The sequence below is a fragment of the Gracilinanus agilis genome, chromosome 1 (genome assembly GCF_016433145.1).
Source record: "Gracilinanus agilis isolate LMUSP501 chromosome 1, AgileGrace, whole genome shotgun sequence".
Lineage (NCBI taxonomy): Eukaryota > Metazoa > Chordata > Mammalia > Didelphimorphia > Didelphidae > Gracilinanus > Gracilinanus agilis.
This window is the reverse complement of record NC_058130.1, coordinates 281,100,466-281,122,650: the sequence shown is the minus strand read 5'-3', so window position 1 is coordinate 281,122,650 and position 22,185 is coordinate 281,100,466. Positions and strand designations below refer to the sequence as shown.

The window sequence follows — 22,185 nt, the reverse complement described above, 5'->3', positions numbered from 1 at the left end:
CCAGAAAAGGGGGCAGGGGGTCAGCTGAATGTTTCTTCTCAAAAGGGGCAACCAGAGTTTTTTGTCTTTTAGAATGTTTCCTTTTTTAAGAAGATCAGGTATTTTTTTTTTTTTTTTATGTTGAGACCAGTTACATCATCTCTGTTTTATATATGGTAATAGCCAAAGTCGCTATGTAGCTTAAAAGCCAACTGAGATGTCTTAAATCTTGACATGTTCCAGGATGCTGAAGGCATAGGCTTAACTTGCCATGGCAAAGATATTTTGCAAGGCACTTCAAGGATTTCTCCCTGTTATTTTACTTAGAACATGATTATTGATTACTGATTCTCATACACACTTATTCAGTCAACAATTAGAAATTGTAATAATAAGTCTATTGTTACAATTTATCAATAAAATACTGAGTAATAGGATTACATGCAGAGGGTATATTTCTAAAAAGGTATAAAACAATGAATATAAACTGATTTAAGTTGCTTAATTGGATTATCTTTTTTAGTGGCCAGATTAAAAAATTTCATTGACAGATAATAAAGGAAAAAGATTTTCAAAAATAAAGGAAAGGAGAGTCAAATAAAACGAGACTTTTTTGTACCTACCAGAAACTTTAGGAGAGAATTTAATAATTTATTTCAAAGGAATAACATAAAGTGACGTATGCTACAATCTTGAACCTAAATCATTAATGGAAAAAGATGGATTTTTAAAAAAGGCATTCTAAATATTCCTAAAACAAAATCCATAACTAAAGAAATGTATATGTTTCTAAAACACTACAGACTACAGATATAAAATAAGGGTAAACAAATTATTAAAAGACACACACACACACACACACACACACACACACACACACACACACACACAGTGACAACAGAGACCATTTTGGAAAGGAACCAGGGGGCAACAATTATAAAATAATAATTAGAAATTATTCAGAAGAAAGAATCATATAATGCTGTTTTTTTTTTTTTGTTTTCTTTTTTAAAACCCTTACCTTCCGTCTTAGAGTCAATACTGTGTATTGGCTCCAAGGCAGAAGAGTGGTAAGGGTAGGCAATGGGGGTCAAGTGACTTGCCCAGGGTCACACAGCTGGGAAGTGTCTGAGGCCGGATTTGAACCTAGGACCTCCCGTCTCTAGGCCTGGCTCTCAATCCACTGAGCTACCCAGCTGCCCCCTTAATGCTGTTTTTATAGAGGAAGGAGAAAAAAAACAATAGAAACTAATGGAAGAAAATAATAAACCTAACGTATAACTTTAAATGTTAATTGATTAATGAATCTAATAAAAAGAAAGGCTGATTGGATGAGAAAACAAAATCCTACAATCTGTTGTTTACAAGAAATACATTTAAAAACAACCCTCATTAATCCTTATTGCCTAGCCCTTATTCCTCTTCTGCTTTGAAACCAATATACAGTATTGATTCTAAGTTAGAGGGTAGAGATTAAAAAAAAAATTATATTCTCCAAATGCCTCAGCATCTAAAATTATAAAGGAAACATTAACTTAACCACAAGAATACATAGAAAGTAATATAATAATAGTAGGAGATTTCAATGCTCTTGTCTCAATTTTGGATAAGTCTAATAATGATAAAAGGGAAATATAGAACTGAACAAATTGGCTGAAGAAACTAGAATTAAAATTACTATTGTGTTTTCCAAATGAGATAGCTAAAGAATATTTTTAGTACCACACAAAATTTTTACATAAATTTACCATACATTTAGGGCACAGAGTCATTGCTAACAAATGGTTTTTTAAAAAAGGATATAATAAATATTAACTTTCATAGATTAAAATGTAATAAAAGTAGTGATTTTTATTTAAATTTAAAAATAAAAATAGTAATTAAAATGTAATAGAGGACAAATTATAGGAACAACATAACAAAATTTCTGGGATGTAGTCAAAATAGGCCTATGGGGGAAAATCATATCCTCCCCTCGTGTGTGTGTGTGTGTGTGTGTTTAAAAAAAATTAATGAAGTCAAAATATGTTTTAAAAAATTAGAGTTTTATAAATCACACAACCTAAAATAAAAATAAAAATACAGCATTTTGTCTTGGGTGGCGGAAAGTGGAGGTTAAAGAAGGCTGCAGTGTTGGGGGTGGTGGGTGCAGCCAGCCAGTTTTCGCGCCTTGGCTAGTTCGGTCCGGTCCGGTGTGGCCCACGCACCCGCTCGCCGCTTCTCGAGGAGGGACCGTCGTCGTCGTCGCTGTCTCCCGGAGCTCGGAGACTCTGGGACTTCTCCCAACCTGGGTGCCCAGGAGACTCTGATGTTGAACTCAGTAGATCAGCCCATGAAAACTTCCATACTCAGACAAAGAAACGGATCTGGCCGAAAACAATACTTATTATCTTGGGCCTGGCAGCAGGGAAGAAGACAAGTGGTGGAAATCTTACAGTCTGCAAAGCAGACTGAAAGGTGACATAGAAGCTGAAGATGGGTGGTGGGGAGAGATTCAACATTCCAGTTTCCCAATCTAGAAATGTTAGTAAGAATCAACAGCAGCAACTTAATAGGCAAAAGAACAAGGATCAGAATTCCCAGATGAAGATTGTTCACAAAAAGAAAGAAAGAGGACACGTCTATAATTCATCTGCAGCTGCATGGCAGGCTGTACAAAATGGGGGGAAGAATGGGCATTTTCCAAATAATCAAAATTGGAATTCCAGCTTAGCAAGTTCCAATTTATTTTTGAAATCCCAAACTAATCAGAACTACGCTGGAGCAAAATTTAGTGAACCCCCATCACCGAGTGTTCTGCCAAAACCTCCCAGTCACTGGGTTCCAGTATCCTTGACTCCTTCTGATAAAGAAATGATGACCTTTCAACTGAAAACTTTACTTAAAGTCCAGCTGTGATGGGAGATAACCGGCGTGCTGATGTCGAAGTGTTTAGGGCTTCAGATGGTTTAAGAAGAGCAAATCAAGCCTGGGTTCCTAAACATAAAAATTTCTTGGTTGGGGAAAATGCTATCTTATCTCTGTACAGCAGCTGACTGACGATATTGGGCAGTACTTGATGTCAAGTTTCATGTGTGCGTACGTTTTTCATTCCTCCGTGAGCCTTGTGACCAGTTATGACGGCCATTACAAGGCAGTTTGAAATCGTGTCAATTCTTGGACTGGATGTCAATCTCAATTGAATAGCAGCTCTCCAAAACTTGAATAGCAGCTCTCCAAGTTTTTGAACTTGAAATCATAGTTTAAATTGTAAATCAGGGTTTTTGTATAGATTCACGGGCTTTTCTTAATTAGGGAAAAATATGTATTATAAATCATGTTTCTAGGCAAAAAACCATACTAGAGCAATGGAACATTTAATGTGAGGCAGTAGCAGATTTGTGATTTCTGGAAAATGAGCAAAGTCATTTATATTTCATTGTGGCTGGGGTAGATAAAAGATAAAGTTGAGCACCAGCCACATGTGATGGGATGGGAATAGAAACCACAATAGCATTGAACTGCCAAATCCAATGTGAACTTTCAGGGATAGATGGATAAATGTGTGATAGGTATCCTTGGCAATGAATCAAGGAAGGGAATGCCAGTCAGTAAGGTGGTCCTGAAATCAAAGGGACTTGTGGTTGATGACATTATACAGGGAAGGTTGAGACTGGGTAGGGCAGAGAACTTTTTGCCTTATTACCTGCCTCATCCCTTATGGGTTACTGGCATTTGAATGCTTAATTTTCTATGAATACTTCAATTCTCAATTGCTATATGATCAGGAACTAATCCCCTTAGGATACACACACATATAGACAGACAAAAGTATTTTTTGTGTCAGGAGAATGTACCAAAAAGCTTCTTAAAGATATTAAAATCTTAATATTCAGTATTTGGCCACATTGCATCAAGGCACTGGCAGAATTGCTCTGACTTCAGATAGGAGACTGAAGTAGGATAGTAAAGTTGTAAATAATGTAGGAAAGAGAAAGCCATGTAAATAAGTGTAAAATTTGTAGCATATGTACATTTTTGCTGGCCTTTTCTTCAAAAAGTATTTTTAATACAGAATTGCTCAATATAAGGCAGACCTTGGACTGAATGAAGACATGGTCTGGTTTTAGAAGGATCAAGATATATTTTTAAAAAGAAAGCAGTGTCCTTGCATTAAGTTGCTACTGCTACATGTTTTGATTCAGCTGGAAACTCTTGCAAGAGACCAACTTAGAGCTATTAGGAAGAAACCAGAACTTCTAAAGCTGCTAAGACACAGAGTGCTCTTATTTTGAACACATAAATGAATGTTTGAATAAGAATACTATTAAAACAGGCCTAATTATTTTTTCTAAAAACAAAACAAAACCAAAAAAAAAAAAGGTCAACAAGAAGGCAATTTTGATTGAATGACAATCTTTTACCAAAGGGTCCCTTCACAGACAGAAAATAAGGTACTCCCTTTGGCCTTTACCTATCAATGTTTTGAACTAAAGACCAATTAGAAAATGATAGACATTTTGTTTTTTTCCATAAAGCCAGTGGAACACTCCTGAGAAATGGGTTACATCAAATTTTCTGTTTTGTTTGTTTTTTTTTTTTTTACTACGCAGATGTGTTATTTTGTAAGATTATGCAGTCAGGAACAACATGAGCACTGATTAAAAAAACAACTAACCCAAGAATGGGTAAGAAAGGGAAAAAAATTGATTTTTAAACAGTAACTTGTCTAGAAAAATGTTCACCAAAAAAAAAAAAGCTCTCCCAAATGTTTATTAATTTTTATTAAAAAACTGATTGGTATATTGTCCACATTTTGCTTTTTCTCCAAGGAGAAATACTTTAAGAACAGGTGTCCAAATGCATTTGGTGTTTAATCAACTTTTGTGAAGTACTCATATACGTATGTTAATTGGAAACAAAGCTGAAAATAAAATGATTTCTCCCCTAAAAAAAAAAAAAAAAAAAAAAAAAAAAATAAAAATACATTAAAATTATAGGAGAAATTTGGAAACTAAAAACCAAAAATTAAAAAGCTTATTCTTTGAGACTGATAGACTGATTTTATTACCTTTAACTAATTTGATTAAAAAGAAGAGGGAAAGATATCAAATTAACAAAGTAGCAAATGAACAAACTTTTGTTGTGAATTTACAACAAAACCGGAAGAAATAAAAAGAATAATCTGAATCTATTATGCATAATTATATGTAAATGAAACCAAGTACACAAAAAAATTGATTACTTAAAAAAAATCTAAAATGCTCAACCTGACAGAAGACCAAATAAAGATCTTAAATAACTCAATGTCAGAAAAGGAAATAGAAATAGCTTTTAAAAAACTACTGAAAGGGGGGGAGAATTGTAGGGATGAGAAAGGGCAGATCCTAAAGAATTCAACTGGAAAATTCAATCAGACTTAAGGAACAATTAGTACTCATACCACATAAATTGTTCTCAAATATTGAAGGGGAAAAGGGAGATGAAACAAGCATTTATTAAGCACTGATATGTACCAGTTATTCTGCTAAGCCCTTTACATGTGTTCTCTTATTTGATCCTCACAACAATCTTGTAAGGAAGGTGATTTTATGATCCTCATTTTCTAGTTGAGTAAACTGAGGCAGATAGCAATTAAATGACTTATCCAGGGTCACAAACCGCTAGTTAGTGTCTAAAAAAAGATTTGAATTCAAGTCTTCCTGACTCCATGGCCAACATTATCTTACACTTTACCTGAAAAAAAAAATATAGTTCTAATATCTAAACCTGGGAATGGTAAAGCATAGAAGGAGAACTATAGACAAGTATCATTAATTTTAAATAAAATCCTGTCATAGATTATAGTGGTTTATCAAATAAACCATTAGTCATAGATAACCATGTTGAATTTATTCTAAGAATGCAAGGATGTTTCAATATTAGTAAAAGAAACTTAATGATATTAAAATCATACAAAACCACCTGATTATCTTGATAGATGCAGAAAAAAGTCTTTGACAAAGTGCAACAATTATTTATGCTTAAAACAAAATGAGAGAGATAACAGAGACTTCCTGGTTAAGATGGCAGCAGAGTAAAAAGCAGCAGCTTAACCTCTCCTAACAGAAACATATAGGGATTCCTCAAGAAGACATAAAAACATATCCAGAGGAACGAAGGGACCCCAGAACAGGGAACAGCATTGGAGGTACGTGGAATTGGGGCATTTCCATGCCATAACCCCCTCCCCCACCCCCCACCGCCTACAGTGCCAAAGCCAGCGCACAAGAGTTAGAGCAAGTTTGGGGCATGCATTAAGTCCTTGGCAGCTACCTGGGGTCACCAGAGCCTGCTCCTGAGAGCAGGAAGACTTAAGACCCCAAGAGGCTAAAGAACGCACACAGACTTTGAACACAGTCCCTGAGCACAGGCAACGAGTGCGGGCACGGACGAAAGCCCAGACATAGATCCTGAGCACAGGCGCGGACCTTGAGTGGGGACCCAGTACAGAGGGGTGCATGACTGTGGAAGCAGCGCCTGAGACTGTTAAAGGAGCCTCGGGCAGAGGAACAAGCAAGGTGACCACCAGGAGGCTTGACCTTGAGAACAACTAGACCTGAGACCTCGGGAGCCTAAAGAGCTCAGACAGACCCTGAGTGTGAGGATAAAGCTGAGAGGGCGTAGGGCTAACAATGGCAAGCCAGAGACAAGAACCCCAAAAGAGAAAGATCATCAAGAAGAAATCTGTAACACTCGACAACTGTTACACAGATAAAATCCAGACAAAAGGTCAAACAGCAGAGGAGAACAAACAAGTAATCATATCCAAACCTTCCCAAAATAATGAAAACTGGCCACAAGCTATTGAAGAGTTCGAATCTGAGATGATGAGAAAGATGGAAGAGATTTGGCAAGAAAAGTGGGAAATAGCTCAAAAGGAAATTAACAGGTTAGAAGACAGAAACTCCCAATTGGAAAAAGATGCCCCAAAATCAAACGAAATGGTAAACAAATTGGAAACCAAAATCTGGCAAGAAAATAACAGTTTAAAAGGCAGAATTTCACAATTAGAAAGTGAGGCAAGTCAATTGAAGACCAGAAATGACCAGATTGAATAGGAAAACCAAAAGATTATAGCGGAAAACCAGTCCCTAAAGGCTAGAATTGAGCAATTAGAAGCTAATGATCTCTCAAGACAGCAAGAACAAATAAAACAAAGTCAAAAGACTGATAAAAATAGAAGGAAACATGAAATATCTCAATGAGAAAGTGACTGATCAAGAAAACAGGTCTAGAAAAGACAATCTGAGAATCATTGGTCTTCCTGAAAAAGCAGAAATTTGGACTCCATACTAAAAGAAATTATTCAGCAAAATTGCCCTGAAGGTTCTACAACAAGAGGGCAATATAGACATTGAAAGAATCCATAAGTCACCCTCTGCACTAGACCCAGAAAAGACAACCCCCAGGAAAGAAAAAAAATTTTACAAGAAGCCAGAAAGAGACAATTCAGATATCAAGGAAAACTAAACAGGATCACACAAGATCTGGCAGCCTCCACACTAAAAGACTGCAAGGCTTAGAATATGGTATTCAGAAAGGCAAGAGAACTAGGTCTACAACCAAGGATCACCTACCCATCAAAACTAACTATATACTTCCAGGGGAAAGTTTGAGCATTCAACAAGAGAGAAGATTTCCAAGTATTTGCACAGAAAAGACCAGGACTAAATGGAAAGTTTGATATCCAACCACAAAAATCAAGAGAAACATGAAAAGGTAAATAAGAAACAGAGGGGAAAGAAAGAAAACTCGTATTTTTTAAATTTGCCTTTTTAAGGGCTTCAATATGATCTAATTATTGGTATTCCTATATGGAGAAATGTTATGTACAATTATCTTTAAGGAACTCTATTCACTATTATAGTATTCACTATTATAGTAATTAGAAGAATTATTCATAGGGAGAGATTGGAATACTAAATGGTCTAAGATGATATGGGGGTGAGAGAGGGGGGTGAATAGTAGAGGACACCAAGAGAAATTTGAATGAATAAGAAAAATAGGATATTCTATTACACACAAAGAGGGCATGGGAAGGGGAAGGGATGAATACTATTATAAGAAGGAGAGTTAGAGAACATTAAGAGGTAATATTTAAACTATATTAAAGTGTCAAATGTAATGTCAAAATACAGTATAAACACCAAATGCAATCATTTAAAAAAATTTAAGTATGTAATAAGATTCTTCTTTTCTTCCTCTTCCCAGTTTATATACAGCATTGTTTTGTAACATTTAGAATTAGAATCCTGTCAGAAACTATCTGTTTTTATAATCTGGAATTTTTTTGTTCATTTTTTCTTGGAGGAATGTTGCTTATTTTATTTTAAGTATCACAAGTATATAATTGTTTAACATTTGTTAATAATACTTTTATAACTGATAATCTGTTTTCATATAGTATATCAATTATAATTTCTTGGTTTTCTTCTAGGAATAAAGTATTTTTTTCTTAAGATTTAAATATTTTATTTTTTTAGAAAAATTTTCCATGGTTATATGATTCATGTTTTTAATTTCCCCTTCACCTCCCCTTCAACCTCGCCGCCTTCCCCCTCCATAGCCAACACGCATTTCCACTGGTTTTAACATGTGTCATCAATCAAGATTTGTTTACATATTATTGATAGTTGCATTGGTGTGGTCGTTTCGAGTCTACATCCCCAACAATGTCCGCCTCAACCCATGTGTTCCTAGTAATAAAGTATTTAGATCTCCTTTTTTCATACATATTTGGAATCTTCTTTTTATCACACTATTGATTATCTTTAAGATAGTTAAATAAGACCTCTTTATTCTAGCCATTTTTATTTTATTTTACTATTCTATTTTCTTAAAGCTTTTCTTTAAAATTATATTTTAAGGAAAATCACGTCCAATTGTTTATATGTTGCCAATAAAGCAATTTAATAAATCAGTATCTGAGACTTGGATTTTTAATGTAGATAGAAAATTTTTTCTAAAAAAACATAGAAATTAAAGATAAAATAATGAATTAAATTTAATAATGTTGTATGACTGATAGCTTTTTCAAAACCACATATGTAGACCACTTTAAATTTAGCTAATGGGGGCAGCTAGGTGACTCAGTGGGTTCAGAGTCAGGCCCAGAGATGAGAGGTCCTGGGTTCAAATCTGGCCTCAGATACTTCCTAGCTGTGTGAACCTGGGCAAGTCACTTAACCTCATTTCCTAGCCCATACCACTCTTCTGCCTTAGAACCAATACACAATATTGATTCTAAGACGTAAGGTAAGAGTTTAAAAAAAAAAATGAAATAAATTTAGCTAATATGTATTGCATAGCTATGGCCTTGTCAGAGTATATTATATGGCCCCCTTTAGCAGAGTAATGCTATATTTTTATTTTTTATGTTGAACTTAATATATTTTTAGTGAGAAGTGGGAGGTCTAGGGGAGAAGCATTTTTGAAGATTTATTTTAGAAAATTCTTCTTACTTAAAAGATTCATCTCTGCTGTGGAGACCAATCACTTGGAAGCACAGAAATTCCACTAACTGGATTGTTGAAGAAAGGAAGTACAGACATCAGCCAGCGCCCTGTGGCAGTTGAAGGTGCTTTTAATCTTGATCCACCAAACAGAGCCAAACAAAAACTTCCCCCTATTCCAATGGAGTTGGCACCTACTGTAGGAGTATCCGTGGCTTTACAAAGAGAAGGCATAAATGCTCAGGTAAGTATAGCTTTTTTCTCCTCCCTTCTCATAACTTTTCTTCCCCACCCTATGCTTGAAATGGACTTTTTCTTCACCTTGATCTCATAGAAGTCCTCTCTTCCTTCTGGGTGTTGCTCAAGCACACCTTATACATGAAATCTTTATTTCTCCCTCTTTCCCTTCCCAAACTGTCTTGTAGTCTTTGTATTTATTTTCTTTATATTTATTCTTTATACTTAGATATATAATTGATGTCTCCTTCATTAGAGTATAAGGTTTTGCAGATGTCATTTCATTCTTTCTGTTTTTATGCCTACATAGTGCCTAGTACATAGTAGGTGCCTGATAAATGCTTATTGATTTGATTCTTTCAATTATTTTGCTTAATATTTTTATTTTATATATGTATATATAAATTTAAACTAATCCAACTAGTTTACAACACAGACATGAGCCTGTGAGAAATAAAAAATCTCTGGACCCTAATTCTGAGCTAAAGATTCAAACTTTAATTGGCAAATTAAAGCTGGAGGTCTCACCATGCTCAGCATGTGGCAAAGACCCCCTTTAGATGTTCAACAGTAGGTTTTATAGGTTTTTTTTTGATAGTTAATTAGAATAAGTCGTTAATATAGTAGAAGGTATATAGGATTGTAAGAAACTTACAATGGTGTTTGGAACATTTGATACAAAGTACTAAGTTCACTATAAGGTTAAGATAAGAAAATTTAATTAATCCTTCAGAACTTATACTACTTAGGTCAAAGTAACCTTTCTTGCCATAATACTTTGGAGAGTCTGTAGTTGGCATGAATCTTCAAAGGATTAAACAATAGCCGGACATGCCAAGGTTGTTTTCATATGATCTCATCAGATCATCTGTTTAATCACCATTCCCAGTGAACCCAGCTCCTTCCACATGGGTTTCATCTTCCCTAGATAACTACACAGTTTTTACACAAAAAACCCAAAGTTTTTATTCCTCCAAATGAAGCTCTTAATATATTTAGTTGCTAACATACCAAACTACATCCTTTCTAACACTATGGTTAATAATTATTATAATTGACATCTTATACACAATGAAGTTTACTAACAGGGTCTAACTCTAAAATTTATAATTGTAGTTACTTATCTAAAGGATTAATATGTGATCACTTGGTTCGTGGTTAATAGCATAAAGGCAATCAAACACTTTACCTTCCAAGTTATTCTAAGTTATTGGCCCAGGTTGTGTTTTTTCCTCTAAAATAATATTCTGTTTGGCTTCCTGAAAGATCTCATGACCTAACTCAAGGTGATACCAATTTTGATGGGACAACTCTTTTTTTCCCCTCTAGGAATTTTTAGTGAAGTTATACTTTATTGGTTCCCTTTTCACTGATTTTGTCAGAAAGGAAAGCTTTCTGTTGAGAAAATATACTGGGAGCAGCTGGGTAGCTCAGTGGATTGAGAGTGTGAGGTGAAAGTGAAGGGATGAAGGGAGGAGGATAGGATGGATGGGAGAAAGGAGAGAGGAAGGTAGAGGAAGGGAAAGGAAGTTAGCAGTCCCCAGCCCTGGCAGAATTGCCCAGAGGCCTCAAATGAATGATCAGAGAGCAACTTTAGGGTTTGAATAGGTAGGTTTTTTTTAGATTAGGAAAGGGAAGGTCTAGGGAAAGCTAGGAGGTAGATAGAAGGGGGGAAAGGCACCAAGAGAGAGATCTGCAGGGTTCAATCTCTGGCTGGGGAGAGCAGAGCGCTAGCGAGCGCTCAGGGTAGAGAGAGCTAGTTCGAGAGAGAGCTAGTTCGAGAGAGAGAGCTAGTTTGAGAGAGAGAGAGAGAGAGAGAGAGAGAGAGAGAGAGAGAGAGAGAGAGAGAAAGACAGAGACAGAGAGACAGAGACAGACAGAGAGACAGAGAGAGGCAAACCTTCCCTTTTATACTTTTCCCTGACACCTCCCACAAAGGAAGTGGGAGTTGTCAGGGGAAGTTGTAGCAGAGAGAGTCCTGGGAGTTGTAGTCTTCTAGGGCTTACATCAATTTCAAATGACACAAGAGCCAGGCCTAGAGACAGGAGGTCCAAGGTTCAAATCTGGCCTCAGCCACTTCTCAGCTGTGTGACCCTGGGCAAGTCACTTAACCCCCATTGCCTAACCCTTACCACTCTTCTGGCTTGGAGGCTCCAAGACAGAAGGTAAGGTTTAAAAAAAAAAAAAGAAAAGAAAAGAAAATATATTCCATGAATTCTAGAAACTATATGGGAGCAATCCTAGAATTATTATGAGAAATCGAATCTACTTTGACACAAACCTGTAATAAGACCCTGTTAGTGTTTTTGTTTGTGTTACCCTTACCCTTCTGTCTTAGATTTGATGCTAAATATTGGTTCTAAGACAGAAGAGCAGTAAGGATTAGGCAATTGGGGTTAAATGACTTGTCCAGAATCGCAGCTAGGAAGTGTTTGGGGCCAGATTTGTACCCATGGAGTTCAAATGAATCTTTGATTTGGTTAACTCTCCAGACCTGGTTTTCTATTCACTGAGTCACCTAGCTGTCCTCTGTTAGTATTTTACTATGATACTGGCCAGGATAGACACTAAATAAGCTATTCTAGCATCCTAAATACATTGATATGTGGTGGCTGCTTTGGTATCTATCTTCTAGCAGTTGATCCTTTGCAGGCTGATTAGTAAAAGCAAGAAAAGTTAAATAAGAACTGGAGAAGATGGTTGGGGAAATAGTCAGAAAAAAGGAGGAAAAGAAATAAAAAAGTATAATTTAACATCCTTTCTCCCACTTGATAGCATTTCAAGGTAATTACCCATTCATTCATGGCCAAGGATAACCTTCCCAGAGGTCCCCTAATCCATTCCTTTAATTAGATTATACTATTCTCCTAAATTATTTTGCCTTCCCCACTAGGAATACTTTGACACTCTAAATGTCAGAATCTTTTTGTTTGCAATGTTTTTTTGACCCTAAAGGGTCTAAGATATTGAGAAAAAAATAATATAGGAGAATGTAAAATAGGAAAAATAATTTAGGAAGGATCAGAGTAATGAAAGGTAACATTTTAAAAAGCAGCCTTAGATTTGCATAGATAGAAAGGAAACTAATTTTCAAATTGCCCTTTCTCTGCGAATTATGTAGCCTTTGGTTGAATTCAAGACCCAATGTGAGCGAGAGCCCTCAAAAAAGAGAATTTTAACACCTATACAGGAGAAATCATTGACTGAAGAAAAATCACCACCTCAATCACCTGTTCAACTTCAGAATAACCAATCACCACCAACTAAAGATGATGCAACAGAAAGTGAAATAGAAAGTTTACAGTATGACAAGGACACAAAAGTAAATCAAAAAGGTAAACTGGTCTTTTATAACTTTTCATCAATAAACATTACCAAATAATTATGAGTTTCTTCAGAAGGATCAGGTTTTTTTAGATTCAAAGTAAAAATTGTATTTTGTTGCTTTAAAATAATTGGGAACTCATATTAATTATTTAATTAGTCTTCTAGTTGAAAATTTAAAATAAATCATTTCAATAAACATTAAGTATCTACTACTGTGAGCAAAGAACACTTGTTCCCATTAGAATCTATTAATGTTGTAGGCTTTTTTAAACTCACCTCAAAGGAGGTGAGTTTTTAAAAAAAATCTACTTTATTTGTAAAATAGAATTAGCTTCTACCCAAAAAGCATTTATTGTGAATTAGGAAACTATTTTTTTGGGAATCCTTATCTAGTTATACAGTTTTAGAATGATTCCTAATTCTTTATGCCAAATACTTTTTTTACTAGTTCATATATTCTAATAATTTTTGGCCATTAAATTGAAAGTGCCTGTCTTTGATTTTGTAAAATTTTTATTCATTGGTATTTTCTTCAAGTCAAATATTTATTAAGCAGTTACTATATTCAAAGTGAGAGGCACAATAGGGTCAGCCTTGAAAACAAGAAGACCTGAGTTCAAGCCCTATCTCTAACACTAATTGGTTGTGTAGCCCTGAACAAGTCATTATCAATATTCCAGGCAGTTCTCTGAGACTGTAGTATTGATTGTAGAATTGGTGCTTATCAGTATTGGTAGAATAACTTCCTACATTGATGGATGTGAACCAAACATTTTTTAAAAAAGCAGAATGAGGGGCAGCTGGGTAGCTCGGTGGATTGAGAGCCAGGCCTAGAGATGGGAGGTGCTAGATTCAAATTCGGCCTCGGACACTTCCCAGCTGTGTGACCCTGGGCAAGTCACTTGACTCCCCCATTGCCCACCCTTACCACTCTTCCACCAAGGAGCCAATACACAGAAGTTAAGGATTTAAAAAAAAATAGCAGAATGAAGCTTAACAATGTTCAAGACACTTTAGTAAGACCTAAGGAAATTGTTTTAAAAGAATTATTTCCTTTCTGCCCCAGTTGACCCAAATAAAATATTATTTTTATATCCACAGTATACTCTAAGATTTAAAAAAATTCATTGTTAAACTTAGTGTTGAAAAGGTACAAATCTAGAAACCTTTAAATACTCAAATGATGAATATACTTAATCTGGCCCTTAAAGTAAATTATGCTTTTTGTACTATGTATCTTAGAAAATATTTTCTTCGTTAATGGAAGATTGAGTTAAGGTTAACTTCTTTCTCTTCATTTTGACAGGTAGGATAGTCAATTAAAATACTGAAGTGGGAGTTTAGAGACCTAGATTGTTCAACTAAACCTTGATTAACCTTGCAACTGGTAACTTTGGTCAAGTCATTCTAAGATTTTTGTGTTTCTGTTTCCTCGTTTTCAAAAATGGAAGGGAAATATTCCAATTCCCTACTTAAGGATAAATGAAGTGATCATTTTAAAATGGATTGAACACACCTTTGTGAAACTTTTACTGAAATCTTAACTTTTGTTATTGTGTTCATGTCAGCCTTGAATTGTCCCACATCAGTCTCTCAAGCCCATCTAGTGACAACATCCAATGCTTCTGAGATTACTTCAGGACAAAAGATTGCTGTCCCAGCATCATCACATCATTTTTGCTTTTCAATAGATTTAAGGAGTGTCCATGATCTAGAAGTTGATTTTCCAGTCAATTGTATGTTAAGGTATGGTTTAATTTTGTTTTAGACACTTTTAAAAAAAGTTATGCCTCTTCTTTTGAGTAATTGAGAGAATTAAAAAGCCATGATTTTTTAACTTTAAGAAATTCTTTACCCAAAAAAAAAGAACTGTAACTTTTTTGTGTATAGTCTTATGTATATTAGCAATATCAAGATAATGTTTTCCTTTTCTGTTTTTGGCATTATGTTTTAAAGAATTTCAGCTTAATTTTAAGATTTTAGAGATCCTATTTATTTCTCAGAGCTCTCAGATCCTGCTGTTGTCAAGTGCCAGAAGGTGCAAGATATTTTGTAAATAAACAATGAACGAACATTCTGGTGACCTTTGGGATGAATAACTTCAGTTTCTTAGAGAATGCAGATCAGAATACTCCATATGCTCTTCACAAATCAAAAATAAAATATATTTTAAGATAATTACAAAATTTAATTCAGGAAGCTCTCCTGACTTTGAATGTTTCCTTTGTTCTGTGTGAGCATATTATGGATCTGGCTTGTTATCCTTCAAACCTCAGTAGCATTTGGCCTCTGAAACCTTGCCTTGTTCCGTGCAGCTGCTTCTACTGCCTGACCTTCTGCTGAAAAACCTACACCAGAAAGGAAATAGAATATTCAACTCAGTTAAATGAGCATTTGTTAAATGCTTGCTAAGTGCAAGACACTGTGAATAGGCACTGGAGATTCAAAAGTAAGAAGACTCAAAGAGCTTACATTTTATTCTGGTATAGAAACATATACATAAGTAAGGTCAAAAGTGGTTAGGGAATAGTAAAGATCCAGAGAAAGGTCTTTTGAGAAACTAAAGACAGACAATATCATAATGGTGGCAGCTCTTGATCTTGGGTGTGAAGGAAAAGAAAGATTACAATAGAAGTGTCAGGAGCATATTCCAGGGATGGAGGATGGCCTGCAGGGTTGCAGAGTGGGAGAGAGAAGGCAAGCCGTGGGAACATGTGCTCTCATCATGTTTGGTAATAACAAGAACTATATAAAGGAGATTAGAAGGAAATAAAGCTAGAAAGTCAGGCTCTGAAGAGTCTACAGATGAAGAAACAGAAGCCCAAAAAGGTGAAGCAATCTTCCCAATCACACAGTAAGCAGCAGAGCAGGGATTTAGTTCTCAGTCTATTGACTCCAAGCCTATATACATGCTCCTTCCCTCCCTGAGTTAGAACTTTGTAAAAGATAAGGCAGTGGCATTATTTTATATAGTGGTAAATCATTGAAAGTTTTTGAGACAGGGAAGGACCCTTCCTTAGACCCTATACCAGTGATGGGCAAACTATAGCTGGTGGGCCAGATGCAGCTCCCTGAAATGTTCTGTCTAGCCATGCATTATTCCTAATCTGATGAATACAATGAATAGGATACAATACAATGAAATTTTGAAAGAGTTGCCTTAGAAACAGACTGACAGATGAGCATTTCCTTTCCTTTGGCCCCCTCTTTAAAAAGTTTGCCCATCACTGCCCTATACAAATGAGATTTTAGCAGCTATAGTATGCAAAGGGTGGATTAGTGAAAGTAAAAAGTCTAGAAGTCAGATGAGTTAGAAAATTATTACTCACAGGAGGGGCAGCTAGGTAGCCCAGTGGATAGAGTGCCAGGCCTGGAGTTGGGGGAGGACCTGGGTTCAAATGTGACCTCATATACTTCTTAGCAGTGTGATCCTGGGCAAGTCACTTAACCCCAATTGTCTAGCCTTTACCACTCGTCTGCCTTCAAATTGATATTTATCATTAATTCTAAGCCAGAAGGTAAGAGTTTAAAAAAATTCCCCAGGAGAATGATATTGGCCTGAAATGGGACTTTGGCAGTAAAATCAGAAGGAAGGCAGCATAGACAAGAGAGAGATTGTTAAGGTAGAAATAACAGAGCTTTAAAACTGATAGAATATGGGAAATGAGTGAGGGAAAGAGAAGAATTTGTAAGGATTTTATGGTTTCAAGTCTGGTTAACTGGAAGGAATCTCAGCCATTAAGGAAAATAGAAGAGGGAGAGGCTTTGGGAAGAGCATCGACAAAATTCACTTTCATACTTCTTGAGTTTGAGGGGCCAACAGGATATCCAGGTAAAGACATCAAGCAGATTGTTGAAAATATGGGATTAATGCACAGTGGAGTAATAAGGGCTAAAAAAGAAAACATTGGAAAGCACTTCAAAAGTCAATGCAGTACCCATTTTTTACTCAGACAACTGATGGACAATTCACTTTTTAACCCAACAGAAATGGTAGACTATAGGTGTGGAATAGGGCATGTGTTTTCAGAATTGCGCATTGTATTGATTTATTTTACTTTATTGTTTTTGTTTTACGGGAGAGTGCTATTAAGTGAGGGTAAAGGAGAGAGCAGTTATTGTGATGTGACAGTGATATAAAGAGAATATCCATAAAGCACTGAGTTATGGAAAGAGGGCAGTATGTTAGGACCTAGAAGAACCAAGAAACACCCCATACACACACTCCTCAAACACTGCAATAGAGCTCTAAAAATGTACCAGGAGGACCAATGATAACAAAAACAATAGGCAAATTAATAAACTCAAGCATCTTGTCCAGAGATGTGCAAAAGAATTTGCCCAAATCCTGCAGACTGAATAGCTAAACAAACCATACGTGGCAGAAGGTACAATATATTAAGAAGTCCTATCACAAAGCAGGAAACAGTGTGAGGGGGGCAGCTGGGTAGCTTAGTGGATTGAGAGCCAGGCCTAGAGACGGGAGGTTCTAGGTTCAAATCTGGCCTCAGACACTTCCCACCTGTGTGACCCTGGGCAAGTCACTTGACCCCCATTGCCCACCCTTACCACTCTTCCACCTATGAGCCAATGCACAGAAGTTAAGGGTTTAAAGAAAAAAGAAAAAAAAAAAAGGAAACAATGTGAGACCAGTGTTCATTATAAGGCCCAGAGAGCCTGTCATGGCAGGAGATAGAATTAATATTGTGCTCAGGACAAGATTTGGGTAACCATGCTCAAGTTCCATTAGGAGAAAGAGCCAGGTAGCACCTGAGATTTTTATGCTTAACAGCACAGTCAACATCATCTGTTTGGAACTTTGTCAGTTTAACAGCAAGGGACAGTACCTACTCTGGGACAGTGTGAGGAGGAGGTATTGAAGGAGCTAAATAAAACCAAAGTTGATTTATTAGAAAACTGCCAAAACCAGGAATTCTGCATAAGATGTGGCCTAATCTTGGTCATTTCATTCAGGATCAAGTAGGGCCTGTCTTACATGATCAAAGAGTATGGGAGAAAGCAAAGTCTGACCAAAGCACAAATCCCTAATACAGATAGGAGTACTGAAAATAATGAAGAAATACAAATCCCTAATACAGATAGGAGTACTGAAAATAATGAAATACTGTGACCATAGACAATATTGTCTAAATTAATACAAAAGAATTGATTTATATAGCTGGAAAAAAATTAATGAAATTCATCTGAAAGGTAAAGAAATAATAAGAAAAGGTGAGAATGAGGGGAGTTTAGCATTACCATATTTCAAATTTTCCTACCAAGCGGAAATTATCTAAATTATTTGGTATTAGTTAAGAAACTGGGAGATTGATCAATGGAACATATGTATAGAACATAAAAACAAATTAACATAGTAGCTTAGAGTGTTTGATAAATCTAAAGCCCTCAACTTACTATTTATCAAAAACTGCTGGGAAACCTGGAAAATCAATTTGACAAAAGCTAGGTATAGATCATGGTTTCACACTATATAAAAATAAAATATCACAACAATATTTAGGAAAAACATGATTAACTGAGCAGTGACCAGAAGACTGTGATAACTAAGGTGATAAAATGCCTTGAGTTCATGCCATATGAGGTCATTTGAGGAAAGTAGGGATTGTTAGTCAGAGAAGATTTACAAATTAGGGTGATGTCATAGTTTTCTTCATGTATCTGAAGATTGATCAGATGCTGAATGAAGAGCTGTCTCAAAATGGAATTGGTTGAAAAGTATCCCTTCAATGGAATCCTCAAAACAAAGGTGATGTAGTAGGATTTTCTCTCTTTACCACGATGTCTTTTAGGCTATTTCTTTTCCTAAAAAGGGAAGGGATTGATCACTCAAATATGACTGGCTCAGGGGAAAATGTTTGAGATACCTAGCTATTGACCCAGCTTTCTGATGCCCTCAGGCTAAGTTGGCACAGCTTCTTGGTCACCTCTGCACATAAAAGGATTGCCAGTCTGTAATCAAGTCTTTACATTCTTAGCATATATTTCAGGATCTTAATAGTTGCCACATCCTACCCTGCTGACTAGGGATATTTCCAGATGCAGATAAGGGAGCTGTCCTTGCTAAATGTCTTTTCTAAAGTTACAGTTAAGTAAACTTCATTTTGTTCATTGTTGAATGAGCTAGAAGTGTTCATTCTAATAATGAGCTAAGACTAGCCAGAGAATGCCCAAAATCAGGCTTAGCCTCCTACAGGCCACTATTTGGTGTGTTATCAGGGTCCTTGTTTTTCACTTTTATTTTCTTTAAATGTTTAATTATTTTTAACATTCTTATTTTTAAATTTTGAATTCTAAATTCTTTCCTTCCCTTGCATGCTTTCTGTCTCCTACTGATAAGACAAGCAATATATGAATTACATGTTCAATATCATGCAAAATATTCCATAAGAGCAATACTTAACTTTTAAAAAGAAAGAAAAATAAAGAAAATTATACTTCAGTTTTGCATTCAGTTTTCTCTAGAGGTAACATTTTTTCATCTTGAAATATTTGGAATTGTCTTGGATCACTGTATTGATCAGAGCAGCCAAGCCAAGTCTCTTATAGTTGATCATCATTATGATGATGCTGTTATTGTGCACAATGATTTTCTGGTTCTTTTCACAACAGTTCATATAGATATTGCCACGTTTTCTTGAAACTGCCCCATCATCATTTTATAGCATAATAGTACACCATTGCAATCATATGCCACAACTTGTTCATTCTTCAATTAATGTGCTTCCCTCAATTTCCAATTATTTGCCACTACAAAAAGAGCTGCTATAGATATTTTTGTAGTTCTTTTCCTTTTTCTTTGATCTCTTTGGGATATAGACTTGGTAGTGGTATTGTGGGGTCGAAGGGTATGCCCAGTTTTAGAACTCTTTGAACTTATTTCCAGATTCTTCTCTAATATGGTTGGACCAGTTCACTACTCCACACCAGCAATTCATTAGCGTGTCCATTTCCCCCCATATATCCTCCAGCATTTGTCATTTCTGATAGGCATGAGGTGGGATTTTAGAATTGTTTTAGCTTGCATTTCCTAATCAATAATGATTTAGCTTTAATTTCTTTTTTAAAAAACTACCTATTTATAGCCTTTATCAAGTAGGGAACAGGGGAGCTCTTTTTAAAAGTATTTATTGAGTTAAGTATTCACCGAGAGACCTTTCAACTGAAATTCTGTGATTTTTTAAAAAATGAAATATTCTTTATGTTGTAAATGTATTTTTCTTTAGAGACAAGATATCAGAATTTTATCAGATATATTTAATACACAAATTTATAGATTGAATTCTGGACCTGAAGTGAGGAAGATTCGGATTCAAAACCTACCCTGGTCACTTAAAACATTATAAGAGACTTAAGGATTCTAATCAGTGTAATCACCTTCCAGGATTCCAAAGGACCAGTAATGACATAATAGCTAATATTTATATAGCACTTATGTGCCAGGCACTATACTAAGTACTTTACAAATATTATCCTTACAACAACCCTGTGAGGTCCCCTTTTTTACAAGTGAGGAAAACGGAGATAAATGTATAAAATGACTTACCCAGGATAACATATCAAGTAAACATGAAGCCAGATTTATACTCAGGTCTTCCTAGACTCAGTGTTATCTATTGTGCCACTTGACTGGCCTGCATGCTAGTTCCACCTGACAGAGAAGAAAGCTTTAAGAGGCATCAATACTTAGAGGAATACAAATTGGGTGAATTAGTGAATGAAACCAAGAAATAGCAGGAGAGGTAGGAGCAAAACCAAGGAGAGTACTCTGTCATGAAAATTAAGAAAATTGAGACTTTGTGGGGGGAATGATTGAAGGAAGGAGAGGGTTTAATAGTATCAAATATTATTGAAACATCAGGAAAATGAGGCCTAAGCAAAATTGACAGAGATCCTCCTTTACCTTGAGAATTATTTTTTGATAGAATGGTGGATACAGAAGCCAGAATAGATGATGGCCGCAAATGTAAGCTATATTTTGTAGAAGTTTAGCTATGAAGTGCTAGGAAAATCAAACAAAAGCTTTTGTTTTTAGGGTAGGGAGATCTGGCATGATGGAAAAAGTCACAAATATAAGTGTTAGAAGACCTGGTTATTTTAGTTCCAGCTCTACAACCTAGTAACAATATGACCTTGGGCAAGTTAAAATTAAATTCAAAAGAGTATGCACTTGCACTAGTCATACGAATACAAAACAAAATAAAACAGCTACCCTTCTTTGCCTGGTTAAATATAAACCGTTTAGCCTAATATTCAAGGCTCTCCACAGTCTTTTAGCATTCTACTTTTCCAGGCTTATTGCATGTTGTTCCCCTTCAGGTACTCCCTGTTCCAGCCAAAATGAAATACTGACCATTATTGGATTTTGTCCTACCCTTTCCTGCCTCCTTTGTGCAGGCCTGAATTTCTCTGGCATTGATATGGAGGATATATTGGAGAGGGAAGAGGAAGAGGAGCTGGTGAAGGAGACAGAAAAGGAGCAATTTGAGAGGTAGGATGAGAACCAGGAGAGGGCAGTGTCAAGGAAACTAAGGGGAGAGTATCAAGAAGGTGGGTATCTTTAATGGTCATGTATTATAGAGAAGTCAAGGACGATGAAGACTGATAAAAAGCCATTGGATTTGTCAGTAAGGTGATTTTGAAGGGAACAGTTTCAGTCTAGTTTCTATCCTTAGTAATTTACTGAAGGGTCTTTAAGAATTGTGTGGGCGGTGAAAAAGTGTGGACAGAGAATGTAGACTATTCTTTTACTTAATCTTTCTTGGCCTTGGTTTCCTTATCTTTCAGATGAGTGAGTTGGGATAAATGATCTTCAAGGTCCCTTCCAGCTCTAGCATTCTGTGATTTTATGGCTTATGTTGTTTGGTGAGCTAGTCAGCTGAAAGTGGTAAGCATTTGTGTTACTGACCTGGAATTTAAAAATTAGATGGTATCTCAGATCTAGAAACTAGTATTTTTCACTGTGTAGAATATATACTGACTCTAGAATTCATTCAGAATACTTACAAAGTGCCCATTACAGAGCACTGTGCTGCATTGTGGGAGAGAAAAAAATTTAGGTTAAATGTGAAACTCACAACTTTAAGAGGAGACAAGGCACAGGTACAGATTTTAATTATAATATTAATATTATATGATTAGGCAATTGCAG

General features: G+C 35.8%; 2 protein-coding genes across 4 annotated transcripts in view; both read left to right on the top strand.

The window, feature by feature from the left end:
• Positions 1-22,185, top strand: part of CEP120 (centrosomal protein 120) — a 198,614-nt gene that overhangs the window by 32,270 nt on the left and 144,159 nt on the right. For 2 of the 3 annotated variants that reach the window (XM_044662080.1, XM_044662073.1), the window contains exons 7-9: positions 9,469-9,696; positions 12,811-13,024; positions 14,585-14,762. In XM_044662080.1, the coding sequence (XP_044518015.1) occupies positions 9,469-9,696; positions 12,811-13,024; positions 14,585-14,762 (620 nt within the window). The remainder of the gene's footprint in view (positions 1-9,468; positions 9,697-12,810; positions 13,025-14,584; positions 14,763-22,185) is intronic. The other variant, XM_044662089.1, reaches the window with a different exon arrangement.
• On the top strand, positions 2,088-4,738 carry LOC123235865 (proline-rich nuclear receptor coactivator 2-like). Its single transcript, XM_044662101.1, has one exon. The coding sequence runs from the start codon at positions 2,455-2,457 to the stop codon at positions 2,875-2,877; it is 423 nt and encodes a 140-aa protein (XP_044518036.1). The 5' UTR covers positions 2,088-2,454; the 3' UTR covers positions 2,878-4,738.

What these genes read in the sequence shown, in the direction of transcription:
- LOC123235865 (XM_044662101.1), top strand. Translation starts at nt 2,455, where the DNA reads ATGGGTGGTGGGGAGAGATTCAACATTCCAGTTTCCCAATCTAGAAAT.